Genomic DNA, 20,901 nt, shown 5'->3' with positions numbered 1-20,901 from the left:
CATGCGTCATTTAATGTAGCAAGATATGAATCCAGAAGCCGCCTGCGCAAATTATCATGCTGCTAATATGACTCTCAAGGGACACCGTCTCGAGTATGTATGGCAATATGGACACGTCGGCCTAGAAGTCCCATGATAGTATGCGATATAGTCTCGCTAACTTTAATGCTAGCGCATGTGGACAGGGCAGATAAGGCGCAGTAGAGCGCAGGTCAAGACCGCAGTGGCTTCGTCCGTGATCTCGACCAGCTTGTGGCACATGCGAATAATACACTCATTGCCTTTTAAGTTTGATGTTGGATAATTCACTCAGCACGCTCTCGGAAATAAAATGATCAAACATTTTCGGATGAGTGGCGGAGGTCCTAAGACGCCACAACCTTTATCTGAACTTGCCGCTTGTTTCGTAGAGTGCAATCCGTTAGCGGGACTGGCTTCATCTGAGTCGGACGCCAGTGAAAACTCGAACTTAGCGATCATCCCTACTCCTGCGAACTGGCACGTTTGCGCCGTCCACAGCAGTAAGGTCATTTTAAGCTAGAATAATCAAGAAATAGTGAGGTCAATTTCTAAGAGATTGTTACCTCTCGCAAGCGAAAACACTTCTCTAAAGCAGAAACGTGAGCCACCAACCACTACGGCATTGCAACTGCTCAAATACTTGGAGTTTGTTAATAGCAACGTCATCTCCGGACAACTGTAGTAGATAAATAGTTTGCCCTACAGCTGCAAGGATCCACGCACAGTATCGGTTCAAAATGTCACGAAGAATTGATCAGCGTGATTGGCCCATCGGCACGTTGTCTATTCGGTTCAATTGAGAATACTTAACGTGTTTCCGTCTAGAAAGACTACACATCGGTTGTGAGGCTGGCATGTGTTGGATCTGTCGATCAAAGCATAGGCTGATGATCTTGTGCGTTGTGATCTTCGCGCTGGATTGCAGGTCACGGCCTCGCCCAGCACACATGCAAAATTGAGGGAAACACGTGCAAGTAGGAGCCAGATTAGAACCAGTCGATTAAATGTGGCAAAATGATATATATAGAGATATCTAGCGCCAAGAGGACCTGATCTCATTGGGACGAATGAGGCAAAACAGCAAGCCTCAAGTGGCGATAGATCTAGAACCCATCTACCGTGATCAGAACGATATCATCATATCAAGCATTTTCTTTATAGATGGAGCAGAGTAGGACTGTTGAACATGAAACCAGTTCGACACGACTCGAAACGCAGTTTGTGTCACACGTCAAAATGTGCGAGAGAGGATAACTTTAGTCGCGTTACGGTTATTCACAACTTTAAACTAAATGTGCTTGCCGCCGTTAAGCAAAGTTACCCGCCAGCGATGGCCCCTGCGTGAGGTATTTGATCATATGTAACTCAACCTAAGTAGAAACGCTATGTGTGAGAGGTCAAACCCAAATTACCTGAGCATGTTGGGAACCATTCAATAACTGGTATACATTATTCTTATACACTAACGGTAAATGACTCTACCATGACGTTGGTTTCGCTTTAATGCCGAGTGGCAGGGGTAGGCGCTGTCGCTATGGAACTAGCATAGTCTTTACATTAACCCCTTTGCATCGTTAAACCACGGTTATGTAAATGCAGAAGGCATAATAAAGTTTAGAGCGGAGTCGGCTGCGACGTAACTCCTGGTTATTCATGAGCGACTTCTTAGATGTGTCTGTCAATGCAGATGAGCCGGAGATAAGTGAGGTCTGTACACGGACGTAAGCGATGAAGCATAAAATAGCTCATCGTGCTCGTCGCAATTTGTGCACTAACGTTCCATGGCCGGTCCGACTGTATCGGCAGGCAATGACAAGCACCAGCTTAATGGGCGCCCTTGGGAGAGCAAGGATATGAGCAGCGCACTCATGGCGATGATCAAGGTTGCCGAGCCAAGACTAGACGATTTATCAAAGGTAACGAAATCTGACGAACTCACAAAATACACATGCTGAATTATACTTGTGATGCAGTAGAATGCTTGTTTTTCTGGAAGTGAGCAAGCAGTCGTAAGCCACCGGGTACATTCGGTACGGTAACGTGAGGCTGGGTACGCAGGGTAAATTTAGGCACCGGAGCGCCGGTCACGGGGGACGCAACTCTAAACCCAGCAAGCCGAGGTTAGCGGCTTGGCGTGCGTCGATGGTTGATTGTGTTGGTGCAGACAGTTGTAGCCCTCTGTAATCGCCGGGCCAGCTTAAATCGCGCGTACCCTTTCCTGACGCTTACTATGATATGAATTAATGTTACTTGGCCCCAACTTGCTTCCGCGAATCCTTCTCAAAGGCTTTTCAACTCTGAGCCCGCCCTCCTCTCTTCTTCTGGTTTTTTTTTTCACACTCCCCATCATAGCCCATTTTCACACGTTTCATCTAATTCGACATCGCGGTTTCTTCACACGGGCACGATGACGACCATGGAAACGTATTACGGTCATGTTCGAACACCGTTCGACGCGATCATTCTTTTTGAGGCGTGCAGACTCGGTATCCTCCCGCGGGTCCAGCGACGTCTGTCAGAGAAAGAGCGCATGGCCATTCGATCTGGCTCAGTCTTCGTTTGGGACGAGCGAGAAGCCGGCATGCGGCGATGGACCGACGGCAAATCCTGGTCAGCGTCCCGAGTTTCTGGTTCGTTCCTCACCTACCGCGAAATGGAGGGCAAGCGCGGTGGCGGCACGTACGGCGGCCCGCTGGTTCCCTCGCCTTCTCGGCGTGGCGATAACGACGACGAAGAACGATCAGACTCCGACCGAGGTGACGACGGTCCGGATGGATACCGATACAAACCAGATGGCCTCATGAAGCAATCTTTCTCGATCCAGACCTCCTCGCACCTGAAGCTACATCTTATTTCGTACTATTCTCGTTCGCAAGTCCATCACGGTCAGGATCTCATGCAGCCATCACACGATCCTGCGCTCAAGTTCATTCGGATACCAAAGGGAATGTATCCTGACGCGACTTCAGGCGAGGCGGAAGCAATGTCGATGTCGATAACCCCGCAACCACAGCCGACTCCGCTCTTTACACACCACCAGCATCCCAGCATGGCATATCAGCAGCCTCTCGGACCTCCGCACATGAGTCCGATACCTCACCATCAACAAGCATATGCGATGCAACAGCAACAGCAACATCAGTATGCCTCACAGCTGCAACTGCCAGTGCATCACCAGCCTCCACTTCCTCATGCACCAATGCACCAAGTGCCGCCACCGCCGCCTCAATCGCTGCATGTCCCACAGCAGCCGCCGCCGGTGTCACAATTGCCATCAATCCTTTCCCGCGCTCCGCAGACTCCACAGCAGCCGGCTCCTCAACAGATCGTCCAACCGCTGGCTCATCAGCAGTATGGATGGCCGCCGTCACCTGCGTCCACACCGCCGAACTACAGTCTACACTCGATGTCAGCCATGGCGCAGGCGCAGTCTCAGTCGAGACCACAGCATCAGCCGCAGCAGATGACATTGAACTCGCCTGCTCCGTCGCTCGTAGCCAAGTCTCTCGAGAGCGGTCTTCCGGCTCTGCACACACTTCCGCAGCAACCTCATCAGCCGCTGTTGCCGCACCAGCAGATTCCGCGGCACATGCAAACTGGTGAACGTCCGTTTTCTGCTGCATCTCTTCGAGCCGATGGGATGTCCCGCGATAGTTTGGAAGTACAGGATATTCCATTCGACAAGGTCTCATGGGGTGAAGATGTTCGAGCAATTAAGGAACTTAACAAGACTTTCATCATTTGAACCTTGTGATATCTAGACGGATTGCAAATCGGCGTTTATGCTACGATTCTTTTTGTATATACAGTGGTTCCTTGCTACTTGCCTCCGCGCTCTTATTGTAATTTGTTATTCCTTGCTCGCGTGTACGTATTCTGCCGGGTGTTTCTTGGGTTCGAATGGGTCTGCTGTTTCTACTTATGGTTAGGGATAGGATATCAGGTTAGTCTTTGCTAGTTATACAATGTTCGGCAATATTGTCATGCTGATTGGGTTGGATAAATTGTATGATATAACGACAAGGAACATATTCGTTGCTGTCCACAATGTTGCCAATATGATGGCGCTATTCTAGGTGTGCGATATGCTTGTGACCGTAGTATGTGTGTTCGGTGCTCAGCACACTTTTTAGTTGGCTGCGGATAAATGATGCATGGGGAAGCTTATGGTATCACATGAACACGACAAATGTCGCATTGTGAGAGATGAAGTAGGACTAGAGTAGGCTCCCCGACTTGGCTTACTGTGTTGCCTAGCAGATATACAATTGAAGCAGTTGCGCTGCCAGCATTGCTTCGAAAAAAACTGAACTGACAACAGCCGCTGAATTAGAATCTACTGCACTGCCAGAAGACTAATATTAGAAGCGCGACCCCTGTTCCAAATGTATTTGGAAGTACGATTCGAGCTAGATCACCGTGATATTTATGCAGACTCTACCAAGTGGGTACGTTGTCCGCACCGTCGTGCATTGCAGAATGCGCAGTCTCGCCGTGCTTACTTGTGATGCCTCACTGATTCGTTCTGTATGAATCACCATCAGCGACGGTGGACGTATAGATCCTGATACTGGTGATCCTGGCGTCAGCCACGTACCACAATTCCACGAGTACTGGATCTCTGTTACAGTGATCATTATGTATGGAACTTGTGTGCGCCGCCAAGTTGCCCTATACGCGAAGCTGCAGTGACGCAACTGCTGCATATACGCATGTTAGGTATCCCGACAAGTTCATTTGCAAGTAAGCTCCCGAGAGCGAAGCTTTCACGGTTTCACCTCGAGTGTTTTTTAGCCCAAACCCAGGGTTAGTTATGTCATAAACACATTGATGCTGTTTGCACAGACATGCAATCCACGAAGCATCACCCGGCCTTTTCTGTTTTCCTCACTCACCCGGCACACCCCACAATCATCGAACTGCATCAGGGAGTTTACCCGACCTCATCTCATCGCTTCATCTGCTCAGAGCAGAAGATCGGTATCTGAACTCTGGCGACATCCGGTGATAATTCGTTCAAGTGAAGTAAAGTATCCACAGCGCGATTCAATTTAGTCGTTCGTTTTGGGTGGCGAAAGTGAATGAATCGAACCCCTCCGAGAACGACGTTCTAACGCGAGCCGTCAATTGTTTATAGATCCAGTCGCGTGTTTTTTTGATCAGATAATCCCGAACCGGAACCGCGACATATAATGGACAAGGTCGGAAATTTCAACGCCGCCTCGGCGTTCAACACCGAATCAAACACGACGCGGGAATCAGACATTCGCTCATCCAAACGGCGTTGGCGTCGCCGTAACCTCTCGGCGATTGCCACAGGTCCTAATGAGTCTCAGGCTGCTGCAGGTCCACAGGATTTCTCCACACAGCAATTCGTGACATATGCTCCCTCTGGAGATGTTCTCGATCCCGTATTGGCAAATCTTAATAAAGAAACTTCTGCAGCCCCGGTAGCGGCCGGAAAGCGACAAACCGCGCAGGAACAAATACAGCAAGCGACTCAAGTTCAGTCTCAGGAACAGGCACAGCAGTTGCAGAATAGCATATTGCAGGGAATTACGGGAATGTCAGGACTTATGCTTGAGCAATTAGCCGCGGGATACCGTAGTGGAGATACCAACGCTATGTCTCTTGCTCTCGCGGCCGCCGCGTCAGGCGAACAGGGCGTTACATTAACGCGTGAGGAGGCTGAAGTAGCAGCGGCTGCCGCCTCTGCTGCGGCCGCTGCCGCAATTGCTGCAGTTAGTGCACGTCAAAATTCGACCGCTACTCCGGCGACCGGCCCGGTTAATGAGAGCGGTTCAGTGGCGCCGGGACGGCGCAGTCGGCCTGCCCCTGGAAAAAACGGTCTAACGGGGCAGGATGTTAGCGATGAGGCAGCTGCGGCGGTTGAAGCGGTTGCATCAGGTCAGATTCCCGATAATCAACTTCTGCAAACGCTACCGTCCATACCCATCAGCAACGGTGGATCATTTACGACGGACGAAATCAATGCTTTGGAGCAATTCATGACTCAGTACCAGACTGAGCACGGGCTTGACTACGCGGCGTTATGCAGACGTGTGTGGGCGAACGAGCGGAAGAAAGACAATTTTTGGGACGCTGTCGCCGGTGCGCTACCACACAGAACGCGCGCCAGTGTGTATAAGCACGTGCGAAGAAAATACCATCCGTACGAACAACGTGGTAAATGGTCGCCAGAAGATGATGCCACATTGAGACGAATGGTTGAAATGCATGGTGCGCAGTGGAAGACTATTGGCCGTCTTATTGGCCGTATGCCGGAGGACTGCAGAGATCGTTGGAGGAATTATGTCAAGTGCGGCACAAACCGTGGCCAGAATAAGTGGAGCACAGATGAAGAAAACAAGCTTATTGAGGTGGTCAATAGCATTCGGTTCACGGACCCAACTGGAGAGATAAATTGGACTGCGGTGTCAGAAAAGATGGGCGGGATTCGATCTCGAATTCAGTGTCGATATAAGTGGAAAAAGTTGAATAAGGGAATTGAACTAGCCGAATAATATTATCGTACTACTTGCTTGCGGACGCATATTATTTGGCTTAATGTTACTATAGTTTTGTCGATGGGACGTATTTAATGGTCGGAAGTTTGGTATAATGTAGACTAGTAGTATATCGGTTGGGTCATATATTTAGTATATTTACATTGTCGTGACAATATCTGACCTTATAATTTATCCGATGCGAACCTAGCATACACAATGATCTACCCACCGTGGGAATGCAATCACGTCTCTAATATTGTATATACCGACCAAATAACAGATGAGTCGCTCAAAACCCATTCCGAAGCCACCATGAGGCACGGAACCCCATTTACGCAGTTCAGCATACCATTCTAAGTCTCCAGCATCCACCCCGGTCCTCTCGATTGACGCTTTCAGCCTGGTGTAATCGAATTCTCTCAAACTTCCACCAACGAGTTCACCCAAATCCGGAACTAGCAGATCGAAACATTCAACCGTCCCGCCACAGGATCCCGGGGTTGGAAGCATGTAGAAAGGCTTCAATTGCGACGGATACTGTGTAACGAACATCGGGCCTTGTGCATACTGTGATGCGAGCCACTTCTCATGCTCTGACTTCAAGTTATCGCCATACTCTGCCGAGGACTCAAACCTTGCTTTGCCCTCCTTTTCAGCCTGTTTCAGAACTTCAACTGCACGCTTATATGTGATCCTCTTCCAGGGAGCATTCTGTAGCATTCCATCCCACCGCTGAAGAACTTGTGCACGTGTAATTTCCTGATCTTTATCTTCACCGTGCCCATCCTGAGACTTTTGACCCTCCAAATATGTTTTAACTGACAGCACGCTCTCTAATGCACCGCTCTCTTTTAGTCGCGTCAAAGCTGTCCTTAAAAGGCCTTCAACCAAGCTCATGATATGTTCCAGTCGATCCGCAAAAGCTACTTCCGCCTCCAGCATCCAAAACTCACTCAAATGCCTGCTCGTAATCGATTTTTCTGCCCGAAACGCAGGCGAAAGTGTCCAAACACGAGATAGCCCCATCATTAGCGCCTCGAGGTGCAATTGAGTCGAAACCGTCAGGTATCCTTGCTTCCCGAAAAATGGCGTCTCTGAGCTTTCCGACACCACAGTAAACACCTCGCCGGCGCCTTCACAGTCCGAGGACGTAATCAAAGGCGGATGCGTCTGGATAAACTCGTTTTCATCAAAATAGCGCGCTAGTTCTGACACGGCACGAGACCGGAACCGCATTGCCACGCCGGAAGAAAGTGATCTGAATCTAATCGTGGGCAGCTCGCGACGGAGATAATCTTGTGATAAATACTTGTTTTGAAGTGGGTATGGTTCGTCTTCGGGAACACTGCCTAGGACATTGTAGCTCTCGACCAGAATTTCGTATGGGTCGGCCGGAATTTGTCTGCGTTGGATTGTACCGGTCACAGTGAGCGAGACACCGACACGAAGACTCAAAAACTTAGCACGCAGTTCACCTTAAAAAAAACTCCAAAAAATCTTACTCGTTCACTCGATCTGGATCGTTAAATACTAGTTGCAGCACTTTATCATGAGAACCGTCTAAGATGTTAACAAATGCGTATTTCTTGTGCTTGCGAATCGTCCGGATCCACCCATTCACTGTCACGGTTGTGCCAGATGGCAAATCTGAATACACCACCTCAGCTGCCTTCTGCTTCAATGTCGGCGGCAGTGGGGCTAGGACAGGTAACGGTACTGGCGACTTAGAGCTACTATATCGTCCGGATGCATGCTTGAAGTAGACGAGTCGCTGACTCCATCGGAATTGGCGCGGACAGTATAGAAGTTTCGTACTCGGTATTCGAGAAACAATGGGTCTACTCATGGGCGCTGTATAGTGTACAATTGGCTTTCGGTTAGTGGTGGCTGCGATGATCCGGAGTTGAATTTGTGCAGGTTTTGTCTACCCGCGATTGTTGACCAGCAGGCTCCCACGGCTAACCCCTGAATTGATCAACTTCACATTGGATACAATAAGAATAAGAGGTAGTTACTGTAACTGAGAACTCTGCAAGCCGTCCTTCTTAGAAAACCAGGAGGCCCTACCTGCTAACTATCTAATCTGCAAACTATATTATATCACCAACAAAATACATTTAGCTGTTTCAGGCCACCCCGGTTTAACATTCTTCGAATGCCACACACTGACCACTTAAAGGGCCTTATCAAAATACAATAGATACACCAGTATAATGAAATATCAATCCAAAACATATGCCCTTATGTTCCAAAACCAACAATATCCAAAAATCACTGTAAAATTCCAACCCTACGAATATATATATACTTCGTACATAGCTATGTATATAGCAATAGACCGTGACCGTCATGCAAGACCAACATAGTTATAGAAAATATCCCAAAAATATGTACTATCAGTTGCCTACGACGCGACCAACAACTATATCAACCCAACTCCTGTATTTTACCAATGCAGTACTTCCAAGAGATTGTTTTAAACACTTGAAATCCGCCAAATTTCGACACCGACAATGCCAAATTTTGCTCCGCATTCACTGAGCGGCTCGTTGCCGAATGCCGGGCAACTGTTCGAAATTCCTTTCTCGAATCGGTCGTCCAAGTACAGACCGTATTTACCGTCTCTAAGATCAGCTTTAGCATATTTTCCCCTCCAAGACAGACGTATAAATGCCTTACCCTCCACCAACTGACAAAAATCCTGGCTCACAGAGAATCATGTAATCGTTGATACCAGTGTAAGGAAATGCTCTGAATTGAATATTTACGGATCGTATAGAAGCAGAGTCCGAATCACTGCCAGCCAGCGCTAATGATGCCGTCGATGCATTAGGCGTTCTAGTGATAACCCGGCTCTTCCACAGGAAGCACTCGCCATTGCCATAGTACCGTCCGTTCTTAGTTGGGTGTGGATACTCGTTTAAATACGCTCCGAAAATGCCTCCCAAGTTATCTTCAATTATGAGTACGTATCCTGGCCGTGACGCGGTCCGTGGCGGCACAGAAAGCGAATACAGGGTCGTTAACGAGACGCCATGCTGCTCCAAGCTGTAGCATAACCGCCAGGTGTCGTATAACTGGAGACGCAATGGTAGCAGATGACGGATCTCCTCTGCCAGTGCTGGTGATAGAAGCCGATTTTTTGTTCGCTCTCCATAACCAACTAGAGTAAGAGGCGTCAATGGTGGTGCAGCAAACAGCTGCGATGTGGTCGCGGCGTGTGGTGCTTGGTAAAAACCATGTCTCTGTGCAGTGTCAGTAACCTCGTTGGTTACCGGAGTTACAGGGACCGTGGCCGAATGTGTAATGCTACGAGATTCATGCTCGTCATCATCGATAGCATTCTCGTACACATCTTCGCTTCCGAGGTCGTGGAAGTCATGGTGATGATGCGGTATGCGGTTGTAATTCTGGGCGTGGATCTGACTACCACTCGTGAGATCGAACGACAGCCTTCGGATGGTGTTGCGAATCGTATCAGCTAGGGAAGACGATTGGTGCTGCTCTCTCGTGACTGTGGGTTGAGGGACAGAGGCCATATTGTGCAAATCAAGGATAGAAATAGAAATAATGTTAATACTAAAAACGATCTGTGTATGAAAAAGCTACCGGTGTGCTCCAACCTCGTTGACAGGCAGCCAGTCTCGCGTTGACGACCAACGAAGCGCTAAGTGCGACGTGGACATGCACTTACAACCTCAGGCGCTCTCGATAGTATAAGATAACGCCACTTGACGAATCAGGTGTGGAAGCTCACCACGAGCGTTCAAGACCTCATGACAAGGAAGTATTATTACGCCCGGCTCTATCATTTATCGTTCAGATATTAACTTTTCACTTTTGGAGAGGTCCACAACGTCTTATATATTGGTGCCTTGGGCGATCTTCGGTCTATCAAATGATTGTCAATCCGAGGATTTCGTGTCTTTCTTCGAGGACGATGACGTCGTTCGTCGGGAGCTGGCAACCAACCTTGTTTCCTCCCGCCCTGAGGGCGAAGGTCGAGTCAATTTCTTGTGCTCGTGTAAATTTCGTACTTTGTCTCAACCTCTGAGCGAGCCACTGCGGCAGATCAGGCGTCATTCTTCTTAGCGAACATCTGGAAACTCCACCGATGACCGAGTATCGGATCAAGAGCTAACATTCGTTTCTGCTTGGTGGACAGATTTGTGTCTGCCGCTAGTACCAGCGCAATCTGAGTACTTACATTTCATCCCTGTCGGATGGACAAATCGAACGAGTGAACGCGGTACTAGAGACCTACCTACGAGTATATGTGGGTTACGAACAGAGTGACAAAGTGACTGGCCGGCGTTACTATCGTTAGCCGAGTTCACTTTCTTGACAGACAATTCACGTCAGCTACCACAACCGTCTCCGTGTTCTATGCTGTGTACGGATTCCCACGCCTCAGTAGAAGCACCACGAATGGTTTCGGCACGGTTGGCCAAAAAAGTATCATGAAAGAATGGTCCCTCTACATAGGGAACTATGGACTCAAATTCGGTACGGGCAGGCACCATACTCGTAGCACGCCAATGCACACAAGCTCTCGGATTCATTTGTCAAAAGGAACTTCACCAACTACTCGTCCCTGCAATGAATTCGCTAAACCCGACGGATTGGTCACGGTGTTGAATATCTTATCATGTGGACCGGCTACCCAGAACCGAACTAGACATCTCACTAACTGTGAAGATCTAGTTCGTGAATTTCATAGGGCCAATCCGCCATCCGAGCTCTTCAGAAGCGTCTTGAAGAGGTAATCGGGTTAATCATTAGCTGGAACAAAAAAGGGATCTTGTTTTTGCCGTCTCTTAGTCTTGCCCCGTAATATTCACTGTCTACTCGTCACGACAGATGGCGTATTCTGCTTGTCTCATATGTTTCAATTAAACTTATTTAATTAAGTCTGTGGCAATAATTTATAAAATACGAGCCAAAAACGAATCCACAATCTTCCGTATCTCGTAGAACTCAGTACCGACTCCTCCCTCTATAAGCACATTGCTGTCCTCTAGTTTTCGCACCAAAATATGCCCGTCACACAGCAAAATGCCTTCACCCCTAAATTCCGCATGGTGTCCTTCAGTCATTAATCGACGCCTTAACTCAGCCAGCCGGATATCACCGACAAAGAGGGGTTTTGTCTTCGTTGACGCAACCGCGAGATCCCGGCGGGTTGCCAGCCGACCAAGAGTTACCTCCTTCAAATGAGACTGCGGTGAATATATCAGTTCTTGTCCTTGTGAGGGTGCATCGGAGCTCAGCCCATCATTCACTACCAGCTTGCCTTTCAGCTGGGCGACTGTATACTCGCCTGACGCTGTGTTTTGCCAATTGAGCCAATGGGCAAGGTCGTATGTCAATGTAACCACGTAGGCATTCGCGTCCATGCTGGCATTTACGGACTTTCCTGACGAAGGAACGTATATGTCCTGTATCCCAGTATCACGCAATGCTTTCGCTAAAGCGTCGGCCTGTTCAATATAATCGGCGATTAGTATCAGCTTCCTAGCCTGAACTTGAGGAATGATCATCTGCATCGAGCGAGCGTCCGCGAGCCCTTCATACTCAATAAAAGTAATCTCACAGCGAACAACAATGTTGACATATTCAAGTACTGCCTTACTGGGAATAATCGTACTCTTCTCCTCTTCTCGGTCATCCGTCCATTTGCGCTTTTTGCCTATGTTGCCAGTTGCTCCTTGACCATTCTCAGTAGAATCGTTGGTAACACCCTCATCACGCTCCTCTGCACGGACATAATCTTCGACTCTAATTATCTCTCCATATGTATCCCGTCTTATTCTTCGTGGAATATATGGAAACATCTTGTTCTTCATCAATTTGGCTCCACGAATATCAGAATCATACACGTCGTTATCCTGGGTAAGAGAAAATATTCCCAGATCTGACTTTTCTACTTCCATATCTTCTTCAGATTCCTCTTCCTCTTCTGACTCGGAGCTTTCACTTTCGGAGTCTGGTTGGTCAAGAATATTTCTGTTTTTTAAATCCATTGCAGTTTGTCGATCCGCAAGATTTTTTCGCGCCCTCTCTTCAGCCAGGTAGGTTTCAAGCTCATCCCCTTGTAATGGCACGCACTTACGTATTTCCAACTGCTGTTGCAAGTCAATCCGCGCAAATTTCGGTCCGCTACTGCCGTCATCATCGTCCATCATTCCTTCCGTGGCCGCTTTCCACAACTTCAAAATCTCGCCCGCGAGTGATTCAGAATCGGCATCTTGGGTAAATATTGCAATATTTTCCGGATCATCTGACATTAGTGCAAATATTTCTCGACCCACACCCCATTCTAGTCCTTGTCCGCTCGCTAATACCACCTTTGGACCTCGTATTTCACGGACGTCATCCTCCGATGTGGCGACCTTCAGAGATTTAAATACGAAAGGTGACGTTCCTTTCTCTTCCCACTCGCGAACAATTGCAGGGGACATCCACTCCAGCATAGATCGCGCATATGCAAGTGTTCGCGAACCCGCACGCGACACAAACACAAGTGGAATAGTGTATTTGCGCTCGACCCATATCGAATCCAGCAAATGACACAATTCTAACGCGCGTGCACTGGTTGAAGTCGGCATGAACACACTGCCGCCTCTCTCAACACCCCGCAGTATCGCTGACAGAAGCAAATCTTCGCGTCGCCGAATACCTGTGCCAGTTCGAGCCCCGCAAATCAAAGCCGTGGGCCGGGAAAGTTGTTCCGGTGCTGTGAGTAGCGCTGAGGAATTTAAATGTCGCTCGACAGCATGGTTCCAGTCTACCGCATATATGACATCTTCTTGGCCATAATGTAATCTCCATAGTGTGCCACCAAGCGTATGACCAGCATTGTGCGCTGTAAGCCTTAAAGAGCTGAGTTTGGCAGTAAGCGTCAATTGTTGTGAATACTTCAATGCGTGAATTTTGTCGAATATGGCGTCAATATCTGATGGCTGGATTGGTTCTTGAGTAGATGAAGGACCCGGCGCTGTGAACCAGGCAGTTGAATAGGCATCAATTGTGGCCACGCGGCCCATATTAATAACTGGTAGAGTCGCATACACGGGGATGGCATCGAATCCAGGAAATCGCTTGCACGCATAGACATATGCCCCAAGGTGAGAGATCGTAGCATGTGTCAACAGGATCAGATCAATAGTAGGAGTAAGCCTGTGTCGAGTAGAATTTATAAGCCCTAAGAAGACGCAAATCGTATGAAAAGTATTATAGCTTACCGCTCCAATTCTGATAGCAGCTTCAGGTCAAACTTGTCATTCCAGCCCACGTCAATCAGGACTCGAACATTCTGGTCGAACGTGAGCAAAGACTGCGATGCTAGCGACACGGACGCCGAGGTGGATGCCCCCAGTAGTGGTGTAAACGTGAACATATGTAAGTTGTTGAACAAGTAACTACTCTTAGATTCTCATCGTCTATAAATCCATGTTATCCCGATAGCACTTGTGTGGTCCTATTTGCTCGTTTTGATCTAATGCACCCGCAAGACTGGCCGCGACCCCTCGGTCACGAATCATAGGTTACGCCGGCGACCTTTTACTGCTCTCTTGAGGGTTAGGGTTAGGCCAGCTTAACAAACCACAAAAGTTCGGTGCACATGTAGGACGTCGTCCCCGAACTAATGGGGGAAAATAATCAACCATAAGCCGCAGGCACGCGGTTCGTGTCAGTTATATATCTGAACAAGCGACGCTCTACGACAAGACCATGCCTATTATCAATGCCACGAAGAATTTGAACATGTATCGCGTCTGAATTGGCATGCTATTGCATTTGCGCAAATAGAATGCAGACGCCGTCGTCTCGTCTTCGACGTGCGATCATCAGTAATAGCCATACAATAGTGGAACGCCTAATTCGAAGATTCCCTGATTTGCTCCTGAATACAGACATGACAAATGGCTGGACGTCGCTCCATTACGCTGCATATCATGGTCATTTTGAAATATGTGTATGCGAACACTTGTTCTGATTGTTCCTGTAATGATATTGTTAACGAGCATAATCTACAGGTATATCTGACTTTATTGGGCCATGACGCGGACGAAATATCTCTTGACACTCTTGGATACACACCACTTCACCTCAGTGCCCTGAAGAACCATGAACAGACGACTCACTTTTTGGCGCAAAAGTTTCCTCACACGCTTGACATGCCAACATCATCTTCAAAAACCGTTGGGTATACACCCCTGATTCTCGCATCAAAGGAGGGTAACGATGCAAGCGTGAATATTTTGCTCGATTTCGGGGCAGAGATCGACAAATCTGATAGTGAGGGTAGCAGGGCTATACATTTTGCATCGGAATTTGGACACAAAAAAGTGATGAAGACGTTGATTGAGAGAGGGGCGGACTACAAAAGTTCCAATCTCCTCGGCTGGACGGCAATGCAATACAGTTTCTCAAGTTCGTCTCGCAGCTATTTAAGTGCTATTACATTAGAGGTAGAACGAAGGCATGACGCAGAGCTAAGGCAGAAAGCATTGGAACATAAGCTTAGTTTGGAGAGGCCGACAGCTACATTGTCAGGACACATTCCTGAAGAATGCCATACTTCTGCTGATGAAAAGATGAAAGACTTGGACACGTTCAACAAGGACGAGGTTGGAATGGATGCAAATATAGAGTTAGCTGAAGTGGAAGATATAGTTGTGCATGCTAATTCCTGAAGAACTCATAGACCGCACGTTGTGTTGCTGTCAGGTTTTGTCATACAGTTTGAGTTGCACAAAATTGATACTAGGAGTTAGCTCCGCATCATAAACGTTGCGCTTACTAATTTAATTGAATGATATGTTACATAAAAGAAGACCTCATACGTGGCAGACCATTCCTGCGACGTGCAGTCACTCTTGATGCCCATAGTCAAGTAGTAAACTGATTCAAGGCTGCAATTATCTCAAGTAATGGTTATCCAGTTTTGGTGCAGTGGTCTCGAATGTCGCTCTTGCCTCTGCTCAAGTCTATACCATTCAGGAAAAAACTTTGTTGTAGTCAAGAAGACGCAGCGTGGTCACCGCAGACTATCAGGTAAGTTAGCCAGCAGAAGCAACACAGGACATCAAGCTTTTCGCAGTTAAGAATAATGCAACATTAATACAATCGAGCGTGCGAATAGCGAATGTATTAGCTCATAAAGCTACAGATACTTACCCCGAATAGGAGAATGTTCTTCGTGAGAGGCCACACATCATCAGAGAGCATAGCGCCGATGATACCACGCTTGAAAAAACTTGGACTCTTCTTTCCGGCCATTGCAGTTATGTATATTAGAGACTAGTTGTCTGTATGTAAAGATTCCGCGGAATTGCCGTAATTATAGTCAGCATACCCTGTCGCCACTACGCAAGATGTATCATACGTTAGGCCAGACAGTTGGAATAACCCTAACCCTAGCAACCATAATTTTCGAAAAATTTACAGTAAGTTACGAACTTTATTTTAGCTTCGTATCCTTGCGGATCTAGGCCTTTCCTACATTCTCGGCCCGGTCGCAGTCATGTAAATATATATAGGGCAAATGTCTGAAATACCACTGAAACTTTTTGAAATTGCCAAAATACCACTGGGTACCTCAAACCCCGGACCCGGCCCATAGGTCGAGGTCCAACGAGTGTCTACATCATACTCAACGAATTTCTTTCAGTCTATCACCTGGAACACAAGCTTCCACTGTTGTTTTCGCTGTGGTGCGTTCTTGCTATCCAGAGAGCCATAATCTAGAGTCGAGACAATACCGAATGCGATCCAATATCTTTGTTTGCGTGCATGAGATCACAGGCTGTAACTGCTGTCTTATGATCGCCAGATTTCAATGCAGAAAGGATATCGCTGACGATAAGTTTCAGCACATGTACCAGACACGGATATATCTGTCAACACCTTGAAAGTGTAAGTGCTCGGTAACCAAGGCGGCTGCCTGTACAGTTGCAAAGCGCTCAGAGAGATTAAAGTATAGTTCAGGCATTAGAGTCTCGTTATTTGCAGCATTGTCTGCCATGATTGTAAGAATTTTGCACTCGAATTGGAGCTCTGCAAGCGTCTCATGTAGCAGCTCTGCCATATTTTCTCCACTGTGAATTCCATAGATTTCTGTGAACTCTAGAACTTGTTCCTGATATTGAAAATCCTGATTCAACCAATGTCCGATTACTCCCAATATGGATTTTAGAGTTCATTCTGGTCCAAACAGCCAAGGACAGTGCAATGGTTTGACAGATTCGGGCCAGCCTGTCAACCAATTAGCTCGACGCCGGATGAACTCTGTGTCAATTCGACAAGCCATCGTTCTGCAGCTGCTAAACGGAAGTGAGATATGGTAGGTCCTTGAATATCTGCCGGAATGCCGGTGATTCAATTGCTGTGAGGGCCATATCATCCAAGACCGTCCAACGCACCAAATTCTGCTCTAGGGCTTCGCTCCGTCAACGTCTGTCTTTTTCGTGAACATCGTAAGAATGGACTGTTGCCTTATCCTTTCCCGGTCCTATCCACGGCCACCATCAACAATACTGTGCAATATGCCATGTTTGTCGAGGTGGGTTTCATGTTGGTTGTTGATGTTGGTCTCGTCAATCGGTTTTCTTCCAGTTGTACCTTTTGCATTGTATCTCTCTATCCTCTAATGGTCCTTTTCTACCTCGCTTCGGTCACCATAACTTTCCAGGAAGAGGAAAGATGCTGAAATGTGACCATAGCCAAAGGTTCTTGCTCCTATCAGCAGGAGTTGAGGACTGACTTGAAAATCGAGAAGTCGCTGGCTCATCATCGTCAACAGACCAAGCTTGTTCCTGAGGATGTTCTGTAGGAACATTTCCTCCGTCTTGAGTTAATTGACTTGCTGAATCATCTGGAGTAATTAGTTCGCTACTATAAACTTGTGTTCAGGCGATGCTTCTTCGAAATCCGGTCTTCCGGAGCTGCCTCGTCGTCACTTCCATCATTGAGGATCAGATAATCAATTCTTTGAGAACGCTGAGGTCGTTTGCATAAGTCATCCGAACTGTCATCGATATATACGCGCTAGAATGCTACTAATTAACTATTTTAAAGTCAGTAATCTGCTTAGGGTTCGGGGTAATATTACGAATATATTCGTAATTCGTATTCGATGAAATTTTGTTCGCAGTTTATTCGTATTCGACGTTCGGCTACCAATTGCGAATACGAATAGAGGAATTGTATTCGTGTCCAGCCCTATCTTACTCGGACCAGCCATGACCAAATTGCAAAAGTGGTCCTTGGTCTGTGAGATGACACGTTCTGTTTACTTATCGTCGGTCGATGTCGCGTCCAGTTTTGATGCGACGCGCTGCAAGATTTCTCCTCTTAAGGTAGTAAATTTATTCCTAAAACGTAAATTTCTAACCTGACTGGGAAGGTAGGGTAATTACTATCGGCTATAATTTCGTTTTCCCATAGTTAAGGTACAACGTACCCCAGACCTTTATTATAGTACAAATTTGTCAAGTTGCAAAATAACAGCACAAAAATAGCGCAGTATTAGTGGAGCTTTTGAGTAACATGCTATTCTGAATTCAGATTGATAAACGCAAATGTGGTGACGTTATTATGTATTCATGTGTTAAGAGGTACGGTTGCGGGACTAACGTGCATGAACCATACTACATTGAAATTTTCGTTGCCTAGGCAGCATCCATTGAGATTACCCGGTTTTGGTAAATAAACACAAGCCGCTAATAGTCGCTGCGGCTTTGTTTAACAACTAGCCATTCTATGACTTGGCTTGCTACCTCTAGTTAGTGTACTCTTGAGACTACTTGGTAGATTAATTTTATCGATCATACTTTCGCTGGATCGGGATGGACGCAGAGACTGATCTCAACAGTGCGTCGCGCAGATTAAACGCGGCGCTAATATCCAAAGGCTATCTGGATCAGTCCAACAAGTTGAATTTTTACGAAGGATCGGACGCTAGGAAAATAATCAACTTTATATACGAGATTATTCAACGACGAGATGTACGTATTATTAGTATTATCGTAAACGGGGGCTTACACTATTCCTAGAAAGACACAATGTTGAAGGAGAAACTTGTGAATACAATTCATGAACAAACTGCATCAGAGATTAGATTGAAGAAGATAATAGTAAGGATCGGCTGCGTTGTATGTCTCAGTTGCTAGAGCGTCGCTAAATCGACCGAAGACCCAGCTGGAGTCAAAATGTGACCATTTCGAACGACAACTCTCTGCAGTCGGAGTTCAACGAGAGTACGTTATTTCGTCCTTGAGATATTATTACTGACGAGATTTCCAGTAACTTCAGCACGAGCGTTAAAACACTAGAAGTCCAGAATCGAAACCTCCAGGAAGATATTGCACGACAGAAAAGTATGCTCCAACAAATTCGTGCGCAAGATGCGGTAGGTCCATATTGCCTAAAAAATTTCTGGACTGTAACACTGACACATATGTTGTCGGAAGAATGAGCGACGAAAGCGCGATCAACATATCCTCAGAATGAAAGAGAAAGCTGGCTTTGAGATACGCCGAACGAAGTCGACATCTTCCGCCACAGGAAAACTTAACAACTCGTCGTGGTCATCCGAAAGATATATGAGTGCCTCTCAGAGCATACGAAAGTCTTTTAGCGAACACCCAGATTCTGGCTCGTTGTTCTGGGAACAAACTGCGACCATTATCCCTGACGTGATACAAGAACTGACAGAGGAGAACGCGCGTTTGATTTCGCTGATCCGGGAGACCGCGCTTACTCTCAATGTTTTTACCGGAGAGAAATCTGTAAATGACGAAGACTTTGATAGCGTGCTGCAGTATATGCCGTCCTCTTTCACTGAGCTGTCAATTGAAATTAACAACAGCTTGGAGGCCCTGCGAGAGATTCTTCACGAGCCAAAGTACGTATCCATTGAGGAGGTACATCATCGTGAGCAAGAGATAGAGAGATTGAAGAAGCAGCTTGATAGTATGACCAGTAATTGGAAAGACGCTATCGAGACTATGGATGAATGGAATCAATACATGGAGGGAATAGTCCCGACACGCAACGTGACGCACCTGCAAAGTGTAGCTGATAAAGAAGAATCGTACATTATTGATAGCAAGATTCAACAAAAGGATACGGAACAAGCTCACCATGTGGATCCGCAGTCATCGTGGAACGGAGACGTGATACTAGCCAACGCTGGCAATAAAGCTCCCGACCGAAGCAACAAAGTGTCCGTTATACAAGATAAAGAAAACATATCAAAGGCTCCAACTAAAGCATCAGAAACTTCAGCTTTACCGTCACGAATTCCCACGATATCCAGGATTCCGTCTTTGAGAGCCAAAGATGTGAAGTCTACGTCGGAGCTTGCAACTAGCTATCCTTGGAATATGCTTTCGGAAATTACGAACAAAAAAGCCAGTCGTTCAAGCTTAGCTGATCAGCAAGACAGATGGCACTGCGAAGTGGTTACACCAGTTGCGTTGGACAAACCGGCTCTCATGCATGCGCTTCCTTCTCCCTCGAGAGCTAAGGACGAGACATTAGCGGCGACAGCAGCTGAGCTGGATGCAGTAACAAGTCCAGTCATACATCGGCCACTTGCAGCTTCAAAGCTAGCTAGCGACGCCTCTCAAAATCGTCTGGGAACGGATTCAATAGCTCAGCATGAGATATCACAGGGTGACAATGACGACCGAAACGAAAACCAGGATGAAGATGACTATTCTGGAGACCATCTAACTCCCGCCGTCCGCCAAATAATTAAAGACGCTGGAGTTACTCCGGCACATAGAAGGGCGGGCATTTCACGGTTTGGACGAACGCCTCCACCAAGACCTCTGTTACAATTAAGCAGTCCTACTGTAGAATTGTCACCGATAAAGCTTAGCTCAATAGAAAGTAGCGTACCAGGACAGCCTTCAACGTTGAAAAGAGCGAGAGAAAGTAACACGGTAGGAATAATCGATTTAACAGGAGCTGCGTTCGCTTTCTAACACCTTCACTTGTAGGAAAATGACTATGCAGGACTGTCGCCAATAAAACTACCGAAGCGGTTCAAGTTGGATGATTGAGGATCGCGATACTGTATGGAGTAAATGGGATCAAGTTTAGCGTTCTGTGCCATACCATAATTGATGTAATCTTAGCCATCTTTCGCTGGAATAGCATTGTACTAGATTGCCAAATCAATGCATCCATACTAGACTTATCGTTTAAGATTGGATTTTTTAACCGCTTCATTCAATCTATAAATACACTGACCGTTACGGAGTGGGTTTCCGACGAGGGGATTCAGCACTTGCATCGGTAGGAAGAGGAAATCTACGCCTTGCTCGCTAAAGTGGGGACATTCTTCAGTCGTCCACCC

At 47.0% G+C, this 20,901-nt stretch overlaps 7 protein-coding genes across 7 annotated transcripts; 4 read left to right on the top strand and 3 right to left on the bottom strand.

Moving 5' to 3' along the window:
* Nucleotides 1-2,269: 2,269 nt before the first annotated feature.
* Nucleotides 2,270-4,098, top strand: POJ06DRAFT_105598 (Gti1/Pac2 family-domain-containing protein). Its single transcript, XM_056183975.1, has one exon. It carries the CDS (start codon nt 2,429-2,431, stop codon nt 3,764-3,766), a length of 1,338 nt encoding a protein of 445 aa, XP_056043943.1. The 5' UTR covers nt 2,270-2,428; the 3' UTR covers nt 3,767-4,098.
* Nucleotides 4,099-4,836: 738 nt separating this feature from the next.
* Nucleotides 4,837-6,743, top strand: POJ06DRAFT_252868 (uncharacterized protein). Its single transcript, XM_056187575.1, has one exon. It carries the CDS (start codon nt 5,214-5,216, stop codon nt 6,543-6,545), a length of 1,332 nt encoding a protein of 443 aa, XP_056043942.1. The 5' UTR covers nt 4,837-5,213; the 3' UTR covers nt 6,546-6,743.
* POJ06DRAFT_295467 (uncharacterized protein) lies at nt 6,735-8,424 on the bottom strand (the record flags this gene model as incomplete). Its single annotated transcript, XM_056190511.1, has 2 exons — nt 8,033-8,424; nt 6,735-7,980 (listed from the first exon to the last, which is right to left on the bottom strand). The coding sequence occupies exons 1-2, from the start codon at nt 8,374-8,376 to the stop codon at nt 6,735-6,737; spliced, it is 1,590 nt and encodes a 529-aa protein (XP_056043941.1). The 5' UTR covers nt 8,377-8,424.
* A 582-nt stretch (nt 8,425-9,006) lies between these two features.
* On the bottom strand, nt 9,007-10,069 carry POJ06DRAFT_196408 (TLD-domain-containing protein; the record flags this gene model as incomplete). The annotated part of the gene is made up of 2 exons (XM_056185026.1): nt 9,007-9,154; nt 9,210-10,069. The coding sequence occupies 2 exons, from the start codon at nt 10,067-10,069 to the stop codon at nt 9,007-9,009; spliced, it is 1,008 nt and encodes a 335-aa protein (XP_056043940.1).
* A 1,338-nt stretch (nt 10,070-11,407) lies between these two features.
* On the bottom strand, nt 11,408-14,052 carry POJ06DRAFT_275570 (beta-lactamase-like protein). Its single transcript, XM_056189651.1, has 2 exons — nt 13,775-14,052; nt 11,408-13,709 (listed from the first exon to the last, which is right to left on the bottom strand). The coding sequence occupies exons 1-2, from the start codon at nt 13,927-13,929 to the stop codon at nt 11,456-11,458; spliced, it is 2,409 nt and encodes an 802-aa protein (XP_056043939.1). The 5' UTR covers nt 13,930-14,052; the 3' UTR covers nt 11,408-11,455.
* Nucleotides 14,053-14,186: 134 nt separating this feature from the next.
* Nucleotides 14,187-15,307, top strand: POJ06DRAFT_252861 (ankyrin repeat-containing domain protein). The gene is made up of 2 exons (XM_056187574.1): nt 14,187-14,508; nt 14,570-15,307. Exons 1-2 carry the CDS (start codon nt 14,344-14,346, stop codon nt 15,227-15,229), a joined length of 825 nt encoding a protein of 274 aa, XP_056043938.1. The 5' UTR covers nt 14,187-14,343; the 3' UTR covers nt 15,230-15,307.
* A 2,988-nt stretch (nt 15,308-18,295) lies between these two features.
* Nucleotides 18,296-20,880, top strand: POJ06DRAFT_252853 (Afadin and alpha-actinin-binding-domain-containing protein). Its single transcript, XM_056187573.1, has 6 exons — nt 18,296-18,541; nt 18,590-18,670; nt 18,729-18,793; nt 18,840-18,945; nt 19,007-20,733; nt 20,796-20,880. The coding sequence occupies exons 1-5, from the start codon at nt 18,383-18,385 to the stop codon at nt 20,525-20,527; spliced, it is 1,932 nt and encodes a 643-aa protein (XP_056043937.1). The 5' UTR covers nt 18,296-18,382; the 3' UTR covers nt 20,528-20,733; nt 20,796-20,880.
* Nucleotides 20,881-20,901: the final 21 nt, after the last annotated feature.

Source organism: Lipomyces tetrasporus (assembly GCF_029532465.1).
Source record: "Lipomyces tetrasporus strain NRRL Y-64009 chromosome Unknown POJ06scaffold_5, whole genome shotgun sequence".
Classification (NCBI taxonomy): Eukaryota; Fungi; Ascomycota; class Lipomycetes; order Lipomycetales; family Lipomycetaceae; genus Lipomyces; species Lipomyces tetrasporus.
This window is presented reverse-complemented; position numbering and strand designations above follow the sequence as displayed.

What these genes read in the sequence shown, in the direction of transcription:
- POJ06DRAFT_105598 (XM_056183975.1), top strand. Translation starts at nt 2,429, where the DNA reads ATGACGACCATGGAAACGTATTACGGTCATGTTCGAACACCGTTCGAC.
- POJ06DRAFT_252868 (XM_056187575.1), top strand. Translation starts at nt 5,214, where the DNA reads ATGGACAAGGTCGGAAATTTCAACGCCGCCTCGGCGTTCAACACCGAA.
- POJ06DRAFT_275570 (XM_056189651.1), bottom strand. Translation starts at nt 13,929, where the DNA reads ATGTTCACGTTTACACCACTACTGGGGGCATCCACCTCGGCGTCCGTG. An exon ending in CTGCTATCAGAATTGGAGCG is followed by an intron (nt 13,710 to 13,774) that starts GTAAGCTATAAT and finishes TACTCGACACAG; the next exon opens with GCTTACTCCTACTATTGATC.
- POJ06DRAFT_252861 (XM_056187574.1), top strand. Translation starts at nt 14,344, where the DNA reads ATGCAGACGCCGTCGTCTCGTCTTCGACGTGCGATCATCAGTAATAGC. An exon ending in ATGGTCATTTTGAAATATGT is followed by an intron (nt 14,509 to 14,569) that starts GTATGCGAACAC and finishes CATAATCTACAG; the next exon opens with GTATATCTGACTTTATTGGG.
- POJ06DRAFT_252853 (XM_056187573.1), top strand. Translation starts at nt 18,383, where the DNA reads ATGGACGCAGAGACTGATCTCAACAGTGCGTCGCGCAGATTAAACGCG. An exon ending in TTAGATTGAAGAAGATAATA is followed by an intron (nt 18,671 to 18,728) that starts GTAAGGATCGGC and finishes AATCGACCGAAG; the next exon opens with ACCCAGCTGGAGTCAAAATG. An exon ending in AAATTCGTGCGCAAGATGCG is followed by an intron (nt 18,946 to 19,006) that starts GTAGGTCCATAT and finishes TGTTGTCGGAAG; the next exon opens with AATGAGCGACGAAAGCGCGA.